Consider the following 12,927-nt stretch of genomic DNA (forward strand, 5'->3'; position numbering starts at 1 on the left):
ACTTTTTCGTTTCCCACCTCGCCGGCGCCGCGTCGATCCGCGCCCCCCGAAGGGGCCCTAGTCCCGGTCGCCCCTGAAGCCCGCGGCCAGCCACAGTGTGGGGGGGCGCGGGGAGCGCGCCCGGAACCCGCTCGACAGCCCAGGCCCTGCTGTGCCCCCCGGTCCCCGCGCGCGCCTCCACCTCGCCGGGCACCGGCCTCCTCCTCCCGGGGCACACCTCGAGCCCCCCCCACACAAAGTTAAGGACACTTGAGAAAACGAAAGGCACGCGCGCGCACCGCACCAACACCCCTCGAATCACCGCCTCACAGTTTCTCAAACTCCAGCCGAGGGACCCTCACCCCGCGAGCTCCCCCATCTCCCACCCGCAGGCAAGGGCGGCAGAGTTAGAAGGGACTGGGTGGGTGCAGCCGGTGCCTTTGAGTTACCCGGCCCCCCCCCAAAATAACCCTGCCCCACCCCTGAGTCGGGTCACCCAGCCAGACGCCCCCTTCGGACACCTCATCGTCGCTGCCACCTCCCCGGCCCCCCACCCCCAAGCCCTCAAGGAAAGTGTGGAGGGGGAGAGGCTCGGGGTGTCCAGCTGGAGAAAATCGCTCCACTCACCTCAGGAGCCTGGCTGAGTTCTCTCTCCGCCTCGCGGGCAACCCCCTCCCCAACGTCCCAAGAAAAAGGGCTGAGGTAGCGGGGGAGGGGTGTCTTCCGCACGGGGTCCCCGGCGGGAGGGGGGCTGGGGAAGGGGGTGGAGGCCGGCGTGGGAGGAGGGGAAGGGGGAGGGGAGGCCCCTATCTCCCAGTCTCCCCCTGAAAACCTCCCTTGTCTCAATCACATCAGACTGACTGTCTTTGTCTGGCTGACAACCGCCATATTGATATCAACAGCCCCGCTCCCACCTGCTGCCGCCGGGCGGCCCTGGGAGTTGTAGTTCCCTGATCCCTGAGGTAAAAGCACGGGCCGCAGCACCAAGCGGCCCCTGGGAACTACAGCTCCCGGCACAGCCCGCGCCCTTCCTCTTTCCCCATAGGGAGGAGGGAAAGGGAGAATCAGCACCAACCGGAACTACAGGTCCCACAATACCGCGGGCATCGGGTCCAGTGAGGGGACATGATATCATCTTGGGGTGTGGAGAGGTTAAAAGAGGAGGCGATGGGGATAAATCGTAGCTGACAGAGGGAGGAGTTCTGAGAGGAAGGGGAGGAAAAGGAAGAAGAATGACCACAGTTCCCATCGTGAAGCCACGGGCGTACTACAGTTCCCGTGATGCTCTGGGAGCGTGAGCAGGCGGGCAGAGGGAGTAGGAGTGCAGGAAAAGACTCGCTATTCCGTCATGCTCTAGGACGTTTGGCGGTGGCGGTTTAGCCGGAAGTCCTTTTCAGGGAGTGAGGGAGTCCAGCCGTACACATATAACAGCGAAGATTTCAGTATGAAGCTGGTGAGTCTCCTCTCGCGGGTCAGAGGGTGAGGGTGATGCCTAGGATTTGGAAACCCGACGGCTTATGTGAAAAAGTTACGGGGTGGGGGGGTAGGGAAAGCAGCGAAGGGAAATTGGTGGTGCAGAAAAGCATGCTGGGAGGAGGGTAGTTCCTGTGGGAGAGGATAGCACTCTAAAGCCTTCTCGTGCCCGTGGCACTTTATCGCTCATTACAGGGGTCACGGGGCTTGACCAGGGCGCTCTGCCAAGGCCTTTCACCTAGCCATGTCTAACAAGCATGGTTCGGGTATTCCTTTTTCATTATCCTGCCTGTAATGCGTTGAAAAGAGCTCTGATTTGGATATCATGGCAAGCTGCGTTCAAATTCCCTCTCCCGCTCGTCATTCCAACTTTGGGACAAGTAATTTGGTGGACTTCGGTTTCTCTTTTATGAAACCAAAGAAGTGAACTACATGGGAAGTACTTAACTTTTTGTGTCATGGACCCTTTGGCACGTAATAGGCCCTTCATAAATGCTTTTTGACCTGGCTTATTGACTTGGCACTCAGATGGAGCCTCTATCTTTTAAATAACATTAAAATATGCAGAATTAAAAAATAAACCAATTATAAGGATATAATTATCCAAATATTTTTAAAATCAAGTTCATGGACCCTAGGTTAAGAAGCCTTGGACCAATGTCTTCGAACCCTTCTACATCTTACATGAGTGTCCTAGCCATCATATTGAGGAGGTACCTTTTATCAGTCAGTCAGTATATTGTTTAGAGATTACTGTGTATACAACACTGAGCTAAGTTGTGGAAGGGTTAAAAAAAAAAAGTTCCTGCATTGCAGGAGCTCATAATTTTGTGAAGGAGTCAGGATGAAGGTACATAAAACAGGGCATTGGTGCAATGGAAAGATCCATACCTCAGAGAAGGGAGAGGGTGGACATTGAACTAGTAGGAGGAACAAGGAGGCTATGCTTTCTTTACTAGAGGAACAGCATTAGCAATGGCATGACAACTAGAAGGAGTGTCCAATCCCTTCCAACAAGAATTTATTCATCATTCACCTTGTACCAGGCCAGAGGCAGAATGGCTTAGTGGATAGGGAGCTAGTTTCAGAACCAGGAAACCCTGGGTTCAAGACATGCCCAGACACATACAGGCTATGTCACTCAAGGCAATTTGATTAAACTTAAGTGCCCTAGGCAACTCACATATGAGACTGTATATTACAGAGAAAGTATTAGTCTACATTGTAGAGGGAGTTTCTTCATCCTTTTATCAATGAAATCACAGGTCTGGTGCCTATTCTTAGCTGCCTGTGTACAAGTCACAGGCAACCAGGTGGCATAGTGGATAGATTGCCAGGCCAGGAGTCAGGAACACCTAGTTCAAAGTGGTGTCAGACACATTGTATGACCTGGGCAAGTTATTTAACCCTGTTTACCTCAGTTTCCCCATCTGTAAAGTGAGCTGGAGAAGGAAATGGCAAACCACTCCCATATCTCTGTGAAGAAAACTCCAAAAAGGAGGCATGAAAAGTTGGACATGACTGGAAACGACTAAACAACAAGAAATGTACAAGTCAATGTGCTAGGTGCCAGAGACACAAAGACAAAATAAAAATGTTCCTGCCCTCAAAGAACTTACATTCTACTGAGAGTTTTAACTAGAACATGTAGACAGATGCATAACTACTAGAGGAGGAAGAAAATACTGAAAACTAAAGGAATTAAACATGGCTTTTAAGAGAATTAGGAGACCAAATCACTGGAATAGAAAGTGCTTCTATCTCAGAGGTGAATGTTTTAAAGTCAAAGCTTTTTTTATAGACACACACATACATCTATATATTTTGTTGTTCATTTGTTTCAGTTGTGTCTGACTCTTTGTGACCCTATTTGGGGTTTTCTTGTCAAAGAAACTGGAGTGGTTTGCTGTTTCCTTCTGCAGCTCATTTTATAAATGAGGGAACTGAGGCAAACAGGGTTAAGGGACTTGTCCTGGGTCATAAAGCTAGTAATTGTCTAAGGCCAGATTTGAACTCACAAAGATGAGTCTTCCTGACTGCAGGCCCAGCACTCTATCCACTGTGCTACCTAGCTGCACGCTCACGTGTGTGTGTGTGTGTGTGTGTGTGTGTGTGTGTGTGTGTGTGTGTGTGTACATATATATTTATATATTAACAATTGACAGTATTAAGGAGATTATTTCTTACATTGGTGTATCAAAGGTTGTTTTGGAATATATCCCATGAAGCATGTGCTGAGGTCCCCAGGCTGATTCTTACAGCCCAAGTGAGGCTCATGGTTGAAGAACTTGGGCATCTTAGAATGAAGAAACAATCCCGGTATTGGTCCCTTGATCCCATGATGGCAGCAAAGGATGTCTGAATCAAGCATACCGATCACTCATCCAGGAAAAGTGGTCCACCCAGGAGAAGTAGACTCTAAAAAAAATGACTGCATCCTCTGGCTCTCTCTTCCCACCTGCTAAATATAAGAAACCTCTTTAAATTTTTCCTTGGAGGGGTGAGAGAAGGGCAGCTCACCTTTTCCCTGAAACCAGCAGCATTGTATCTGTGAGCGTAAGGCAGCTAAAATACGTATGTTGACTTAAGCAGGCCTGAGCTTAGGCCTCTGGCTGTCTCTTCTATTTTATATTCCTTCTGTGAGCATAGGTGACTAAGCATCAAGCCTGAGGTGGATGTGTCCAGCCTTGGAGACAACCTTTTGTATTAGAGATTTGGTGCTCCTAGGTCCCTCAGTTGAGCTGACTGGCAATAATAGGAATATTTTGCAACTACATCCTTCTTGGAGAAGATGACCACAGATGAAGAACCTCTAAGTTTTAATGTTGTCAGAATGCTGTGACTTGAAGAGATTTTACTAGATAATGCAGAGCCAAGGTGAAAAGTATAATACCAGTCCAACAACCCTTTAAAATGCTTCATTTTTGACGTTTTGTGCCTCGGTTCTGGGAGAGTATAACTAGAACTAGAAAAAATCAAAAAAAGCCTCCAGCATATTACTGCAGCTCCCTACTGCCTCCTGGGAAAATGATGAGGTGACATGGACAAGAGTTCCACAGAATGAGCAAGCCTGAATGGTCTACGTCTTTGGAAAGAACATCCATATGGATGAGATCACAGATCCATTTAAGTATAACAAAAACCCTGAGTCATCAAGAAAACATTATATTAAATTCATTGTACATTTTTAGAAAGACAGAAGGATAATTGATACATTTTAGAAAGATTTCCATCCAAAATAATTAAGTAAAATAAAATGTATTTGAAAGTGACAAACTCTCTGAGAAAGTCATCGAAAAAACTTGTTTTCAAAGAAATCTAAATGGATTTTACCATGTTATATATGGCTTTGTTCATGAAATCGTGCTGGACATATTTAGAAATAAGAATGGCTAGAGAGGAAAAAAGCAGGTTTCAAGGAAGCTTTTTTTTTTTGCTGGGGTTTTTGTTTTGTTCTTTGTGTGTTTTTTTCTAGTAGAACAGAAAAGCCATCATAGGGGAAATGTTTTCTGAAATTTTCTTCCCTATCGTCTTGGCTTTCTTATCTCCAAATTGCAGCTTATTTGTTTTTTTACAAGTACTAATATGAAAGAATTTATATAAGCAAAACAGCAGGGTTTGAAAAACATTAAATCCTACTTCTTAGACACCTCTTTTTTTTTTTTTGGTGAGGCAGTCAGGGTTAAGTGACTTGCCCAGGGTCACACAGCTAGTAAGTGTTAAGTGCCTGAGGCCAGATTTGGACTCAGGTCCTCCTGACTCCAGGGCTGGAGCTCTATCCACTGTGCCACCTAGCTGCCCCCACCTCTTTTCTTCAAAGAAAGTAAGTTCACCTGCAGGCGTCAGGCTGCCAGTCATCTGCATAAATATTGTGTGTTAGGATGGAAGTAAACTGCTCTGATTTATATAATGAAACGAAGTAGATGTAGAACACAGATATTAAAATGGGCTCTAGAGCAGAGATGTTAACACTTGCCACTGCAGGCCAACACCATAAAACTTCTGCGCCTGACTTAAATTAAAATGTAATTAGGAAAGTAAATTTAACAAAAATTAAATTGCAATAAAAAATAGATAATGTTAATCCCTGATTTTCTAATTCAATATGCATCCCTCAGGGATCTCTTTCTATTTGAGTTTGATACCACTGCTCTAGAGGATTATTGGAACCAAAGAAGAAAAGACTAAGGTATTAAGAAATTAGAGGGAATAATATAAAGGGAAGTTATTATAAAGGCATTATTACAGTTGAGGACAAAGTGAACTTGCAAGTATTGAGAGGCATATGTGATCGAGTCCTGGAATGGAAGTTAGGCTCTAATCCTGTCTCTCAGGTTTATGATCTATGTGACCTTGAGCCAGTCACTGATCTTCACTGAGCCTCTTCTCATCTATAAGATGGGAGATAGTATTTGCACTATCTGAAAAAGAAAGAGGCCTATGTTCCAGGAGGGAAAGCTGCTATGGGCTGGCCTAACTTCTTCCACTCCATAACAGCTCCCCCATCCTTAGACTTGTACCTCCTTCTGCATCTGCCTGATATCCAGTCTTAGATTAGAAGAGGAATGAGACCTTTCTCTGACTTCTCAGGCTTCATGTCACCTGAAGGAACGCAACTAGGGGGCTGGCAGAGCAACTTCGATCTAAGCCAGTACAAGGCAACTTCCACCTACTGCTGCCTGACAAATTTCTTGCTAGTGATGTGGAGAGCCAGTAGTGCATAAAGAAGCAATCTTTATTGATCTCATGCCTTCCAATGCCTGGTATGCCTATCCTGTGAAGGAAGAGGAAAAACAGTCAGTGGAGAGCACAACTTCAGTCTCCTGCAGCTCACCTTCTCCTGCCTAATCTCCAGCCTCCAGAAGGACGACAAGTGGTTAAACAAAGGTCCCCTCCTCCCACATCTGACCATGGGCCTTCCATCTCATGCTTTGTCTTCTGCCTAATCTCCAGCCTGTTCTTTGATAAAGAGTGGCATCTTCCATTCAATAATGAAGTTTCACACTTAGTTTATATCATATACATACCAAGGATTCTGAACCCTTGTAGGTGTCATCATCCAACCCCATTCCCCATCCCTTTCCTCATAATTCCTTATTCCTATTAACCCTCTTATCCCAAAGTCCCAGCCAAATGCTATTCAATTCTTTCACATCCTCTTCTGCTGAGCCTTATGGAATACTAGTGCCATATTGGACAAGTTACCTTCATCCTAAATATTTTCTTCTTCCACTCCTTCTGTCTTCTAGAAATCACTCAAACCTGCTGATACAGGTTCCCTAAGTCACTCTTTCTGATATTGGTTGTACCTTCAATCATTCTCTGCTCACTGGTCAAGATGCAGGAGTTAGAGTACTTCTAGGTCCCCAGGTTCTCTCCCTACTGCACCACTCAGTAACTTTCCTCTTTAAGGTCATTACTATTCTTATCTACCACCCAATCAAAATTCTGGTAGCTCTTGTCTGCAGACATCCAGGTCACTTCCTTTCCTTCCTCAATAAGTTTGGTACCAGGCTTACAATTTTTCTCTCCTCCCCAACTCCTGCTCTCATACTAGGAGACTTCAATATACATATTGAATCTCCCACAAATACACTAACTGCTCAATTCCTCAACCCACTGATTCCCTTGACCTACTCCTCCACCATACTTTGGCCACACACAAAAGATCTTGTGATCTTTGATCTTGACCTCATCCACAAATGAACCTTCTACATATTCAAGAATTCTGAAATCTCGTCATCTGACCACAGCCTACTGGCTTTACACTTCTCTCTTTGCCTTCCCTTTCTGAACTACTCTTTGTATATACCATGATCTCCAATCCCTCGAGCCCTCAGTTCTCTTCCAGCCATGTCCCCTTGTCTCCTTGGTGAAGCAGTTCAACTTGACACTGCCCTCTTCAGTCCCTGGTCCCCTTATATCTCTAATTGTGCCCTGCCAAACCTCAGCCCATCATCTCACCACTGTCCCTCATACTTACACGTGCTCCTGAATGTAGGTGATGAAAATCACACAACCATTCTGACTGGGTTCACTACAAATTTATGTTAAACAACCTCAACTGAGCCCTCACTTGTCTCCTGGCAATCATTTTACATTTCCCTTTGCAGTGCACTATTCCACTTTCCACAGCAGTTCTTCCAAATCTTTTCATCCTTCAGATCTCCTGTGGCTCCTCCCCACCCCCATCCTTTCAGCTAAGAACCTTGCCTAATGTTTTATAGACAAATTTGAGGCCATTCTCTGTGAGCTTCCTCTTTTCTCCTCTTCCCCATCTCCTGTTACTCAGATGCTTTCTGCTACTATCTCCTCCTTCACTGTGTCTCACGTGGTAAAGTAGCCATATCACTTCATCTAACCACATTACAATTCCCTGCTCAATAAATTCTAGTAACTCCCTATCATCTCCAGGACCATATGCAAAATGCTCTGTTTGGCATTCAAAGTCCTTCATAACCTAACCCCACCTCCCCTATATTTCTTCTTATACCTTACTCACTACGATACACTCTTTGATCTAGTGATATCAGCTTCCTGGCTGTCACTCAAGCAAGACATTCCATCTGTCAGCTCTGGACATTTTCTCTGGCTGTTCCCCAGTCCTGGAAGTCTGTCTCGCCTAATCTCCTGTTGACCACCCTGACTTCCCTTTAAGTCACAACTAAAATCCTGACTTTTATAGGAAGCCTTTCCCAATCCCTCTTCTCATGCCTTCTCTTTTTTTAATTATTGCCTATTTTTCCTGCATATATGATATTTATATGTATTTTTTTTTGCTTGTTTACTCCTGTATTATATTGTAAGCTCCTTGAGGGCACATATGGTCTTTTGCCTCTTTTTGTATACCTAGTATTTAGCACATAACAGGCACTTAATAAATGTTTATTGACTGTCTCCTTCACAGAGTTATTGGAGGGAAGTATTTTTATATCCTGGAAGTGCTATGTTGTTATATTGACTATGGGGGGGAATGAAAATGAGGTATTTTAAAGACATTTTATTCAATTTAAAAGCTAAAGAGTATTTTTGTGGAATCTTTGGTTTGAGAATTTGTTCCCCAGTCAGATCTTTGTATCTCATTGCTAAAACAAGTTTTTATGCTACACAGGTTTAGCTCTGTTATTGTCATCTCTTGTTTCTCCCACCCCTTTTTTTGTAGCTCTTTCCCAAACACATGCAGTTTTTTTGTAAGTGGTCCTATTATATTTTCCTTGAAGAAATTATCTACTCCGATGGTATTAATTATTATCTCTTGCTGTAGTACAATACACTTAAATTTTTATTAATTGCATCTAGTGGATTAGGACTTTCAAGTAACCAGAATATTTTTTTTTCTCAATTTACTGTCAAAAGAAAGGCAGCAACATGGCACAGTGGATAGAACAATGGGCCTGGAGTCAGGAAGACCTGTTGAATTCAAATCTGGCCTCAGATGCTTACTGGCTTAGTGACTTTGGAGAGGTCACTTAACTTCTGCTTAACTCAATTTCTTCAACTGTAAAAGTGAAGATAATAATAATACTTCCCAGAATTGTTGAGAGGATCAGATGAGATATTTTCAAAGCTCTTAGCATGGTGCCTAGTGTAGTAAACACTGTTAAATTAAGTGTTAGTTGTGGTTGCTGTTATCATTATGGAAACAAGTAGGGACATAGTATGGTAGAGTGGATGGACTCAAGAATTAATAACTAGGGGCAGCTAAGTGGCACAGTGGATGGAGCACTGGCCCTGGAGTTAGAAGGACCTGAGTTCAAATCCAGCCTCAGACACATGAAATTCACTAAGCTGTGTGACTTTGGGCAAGTCACTTAACCCCAATTGCCTTACCAAGAAAAAAAAAATTAATAACTAAGTTAATGAAAAAGCACGTGTTAAGCATTTGCCATGTGCCAGTCACCACGCAAAGTTCTGGGGATACAAATACAAAAGGCAAAACAGTTCTTGCCCTCAAGGAGCTTACATTCTAATAGGAAAAGGCATTTTATGTGGGGCACTGGTGGCTAAGTAGGGTTATTTCAGTCTGTGAGATCACAAAGATAAGTACTGTCATAGGGCAATCAACTGATATATCCTTCTGGTAATAGTAGCATTGATTTCCTTGCTGTTCTCAGCATAAGGATTGGAAAGGTATAAATAAGCCTGGAGGTATGGAAAGAAGATAACTAGAGGGCAGGATGGTGAGTCTTAGCCCTCTTACCCCCATATGTATAATGAATTGTCATCAGTCAGTAAAGCAAGGCATCCACATCCAGCTTCTCACATGCTAGCCATGTGACCATGATCAAGTCACTTAACCACAAATTGCCCCCAAGACTGCTTTCTAAGACACTTTTCTAAAGAGGAATGATCCCCTGATCTGGACCACTAGACAAAGTTTCTGTACTTGGAATTCCTCACAAGGATGAAATTATAAGTTTTGGAATTTTTTTTCAGAATTTTGATACTTCATTTGGTATACAGAACAGAAATAACATTCATTTGTACATGATTAATATTAAAAATTGTATTATAATCCTCAAAAGTACTAGCAGGGCCTGTTAATCTGGAAAAGGCTTCAAATTCGGATATGATGTTGGATTTTGAGTTTTTTGGCTATGGACAAAGTAGCTAGGTTGGGTTCATCATCAGTGAAAACCTAGCTTTTCCAAAATTTTATACTCTGCCTACAAAAATCCCCAGTATGGCAAAAAAAACCCAACCCCAAAACTTAATGAAATCCTCAAGACTTTTGACTATTATGCTTCGTATTTGTCCTTGAAGCTTAGCTTCAGTGCCTTCATTAATATGCTAACAGAACAGGAAAATTATTGTATATAGATGTGGAAGAAACCTAAGAAATCATCTCATTCAACCTCCTCATTACAGAGAATGAAAAAATGGAAGATAACGGAGTCTACAAACTCACGTTAGTGTGTTTACCTTTGAGTCTTTCCAATTTTCTAGAGCAAATTATCATGGGATGGCAAGTAAACATCTAGAAAAGGAAGCACTACTCACAAATTAAAACAGCCCTCAAATATCACATCACATTCTTCAAGCTGGCAATAAATTTGTAGGAACTTTGAGGAAGACAAACCTGCTGATTTCCTGCTGAAAAGCTGTGAATTGGTTAGGCATTATTGAAAATGATTTTAGAATTAAGCAAGAAAGATTGCTAAATTATTCAAACCCAAAGATTCTACTGCAAGGACTGTATCTCAAGGAAATTATTAATTGGAAGAAAGGAACGATGATGCAGAAATTTCATATCAGCATTATTTGAGATAACAAAAAATTGAAAACAGATCTGTGTCCACTAGTTGGAAAATGGCTGAACAAATGGTATGTTGAATAAAATGGGCTGTTGTGCTGTAATAAATGATGAATGTGAAGACTTCAGAGTAATATGAGGAAAAAAATGTAAGAAGTGAAGAACAGTAAAGAAAAGGGATGGGATACCATAAGAACAATATATATTAATGACTGTAATAAAAGTGAACGTGGAAGGGCAAAAAAACTCGTTAATCAATGTTAGTACCATCCTCTCAAAATTAAATGATATCCCCCTACTTTATGACAGTCATCAGTAAACTCAACTGTTTTGCCTCACATGTACTTTATAAGGGATTTATTTGTTTGTTATGTCCAAACAAAATTTATCAATAATTTTTTCAGTCAAAAAGTTGGTATAAGGGAAATTTCATTTGTTGTTGTTTTTACAACATTACTAGACTAGTAAATTAAGGGAATATCAGTATCTTGGTATAAGATAGCTGCTTGATAAATATTTGTTGAATTGAATATAGTCCACCTAATTTTAGCAAAGCATTTGGTAATTTGCTGTGAATAGGTGCAGAGTTGTGGGTTGCACAGTCATGCAATTAGGTAGATTCAGAATTAGTTGGATAGCCAAGTGGTTGTTAACAGTTCTTATGTCAGTTTGGAAGGAGGTCTCTGAAGTAATACACCAAGGATGCGTCCTTGATTTTGTGCTGTTCAGTTTTTGTGTTTTGTTTTGTTTTGTTTTTATCAGTGCCTTGGATAAAGACATAGGTAGCATCCTTATCAATTCTGGAAATAACACAAATCTGAGAGGAATTTCTAACACATTAGATAACAATGATTCAAAAAGATCTTGACCATCTAGAGGATTCTTTGAGCCATGTCTAATAACAAGAAATTTAATAATCACAGTAACTAGTAAGTGACATTTATATTATACTTTTAAGTCTGTGAAGCACATTGTCTTGTCTGAGCCTAGCAGTAGCTCTGTGATGTAGATACTATAGGTATTACCCCCATTTTACAGATGAGTAAAACTGAGGATCAGAGCTGATAGTCATAAAGCTGAGTGTCAGTTATTGAACCCAGCTCTTCCTGATTCTAAGTCCAGCTTTCTGTCCCTACTGTACATTTATCTGAACACTAGGAATTAGAGTTAAAACAAATTGGAATGAGGTGCCAAGCAGATAGATGCCTGTTTATCGGATATGTTGTACAATAGATTTTTGATTGACTCGTGTAATTCTATATTTAGAGCTGAACAGGAACTCAGAGGCCATCAGTCAAACTCCTTCATTTTTGTACAAGTAAGAAAACTGAGGCCCAGAACTTTAAGTGACTTATCCAGGCCAGGCAGGGGTTGAATTAGGTAAAGAAAGCACAGAGGGTTTAAATGACTTAAAGTCACAGGTATTAGAACAGAGCTAAGGTTTAATCCCTGCCCTTCTACTTCGACATCCATTTTGTTTCATTGTCTGTATCTTGTGTTATGTACATGTTATCACCCTAATTAGAATGCTTCTGGTCTCTGAGGTCAGGGATTCTCTTTTTGCTTTTTCTTTGATCCCCCTCACTTAGCAGAGTACCTGTCACAGAGTAAGAATTTAATAAATGCTTGTGGATAGAATTGATGAGAACAATTGAACATCAGACAGAAATATGGGCCTCTATAAGAAGAGGTAGAAACTCTGTCCAGCCAATCTTGAGTTACATTTGAGAATTCTCATCAGCTTTCATGTAAAGTTAGCTAATGTTTCATTTAAAACTGGTCTCCATGGAGGCAGAAGCTACTTTCTAATTTGTATATTGTGCACCAAATTATAGGCTTTTTGGAATTTCTATTAGGAATTCAAGAAATTGCAACAATAATTTCCAAATACTAGTCGTGTTAATGTTCAATTACTCTTTCATAATAATATTGTCTAATTAGCAAATGTGATCATCAGGGAAAAAAAGTCTTTGTGTTTTGGTGCATCTCTCAGACCCAGAGATCTCATTTGTTGCAAGTTACCTCTAATCCAGAGAGGTACTACCTTCCTCTTGTCCCTTTCTGGAAACTTCTATGGCCTGATCTTGTACACTTACTACTTCATTGACAATCCTCAGCATTTCCCTCTCATGCAATTAGAAACCAGTCACATGCACATAAGCCAGAACCTTTCTCCCATCTTTAAAACCCATGACTCTTCTGTTTGTCATCAATCTGTCCTA

The 12,927-nt window shown here is 42.0% G+C and overlaps 2 protein-coding genes across 7 annotated transcripts in view; one reads left to right on the forward strand and one right to left on the reverse strand.

Moving 5' to 3' along the window:
• Positions 1-916, reverse strand: part of HMBOX1 (homeobox containing 1) — a 218,412-nt gene extending 217,496 nt beyond the window's left edge. For 2 of the 6 annotated variants that reach the window (XM_020988824.2, XM_078149658.1), the window contains exon 1: positions 607-914. The gene's annotated coding sequence lies outside the window, so the exon portion shown is untranslated. Of the gene's footprint in view, positions 1-606 lie in introns of all 6 variants that reach the window. The other 4 variants (XM_020988819.2, XM_020988806.2, XM_020988851.2 and 1 more) reach the window with 3 other exon arrangements.
• A 217-nt stretch (positions 917-1,133) lies between these two features.
• Positions 1,134-12,927, forward strand: part of INTS9 (integrator complex subunit 9) — a 131,163-nt gene continuing 119,369 nt past the window's right edge. Inside the window, exon 1 of the mRNA XM_020988805.2 lies at positions 1,134-1,432. Coding sequence (XP_020844464.1) covers positions 1,424-1,432 — 9 coding nt within the window. The 5' untranslated portion in view covers positions 1,134-1,423. The remainder of the gene's footprint in view (positions 1,433-12,927) is intronic.

This window comes from Phascolarctos cinereus, unplaced genomic scaffold (assembly GCF_003287225.1).
Source record: "Phascolarctos cinereus isolate Bilbo 61053 unplaced genomic scaffold, phaCin_HiC Scaffold_2;HRSCAF=192, whole genome shotgun sequence".
Taxonomy (NCBI): Eukaryota; Metazoa; Chordata; class Mammalia; order Diprotodontia; family Phascolarctidae; genus Phascolarctos; species Phascolarctos cinereus.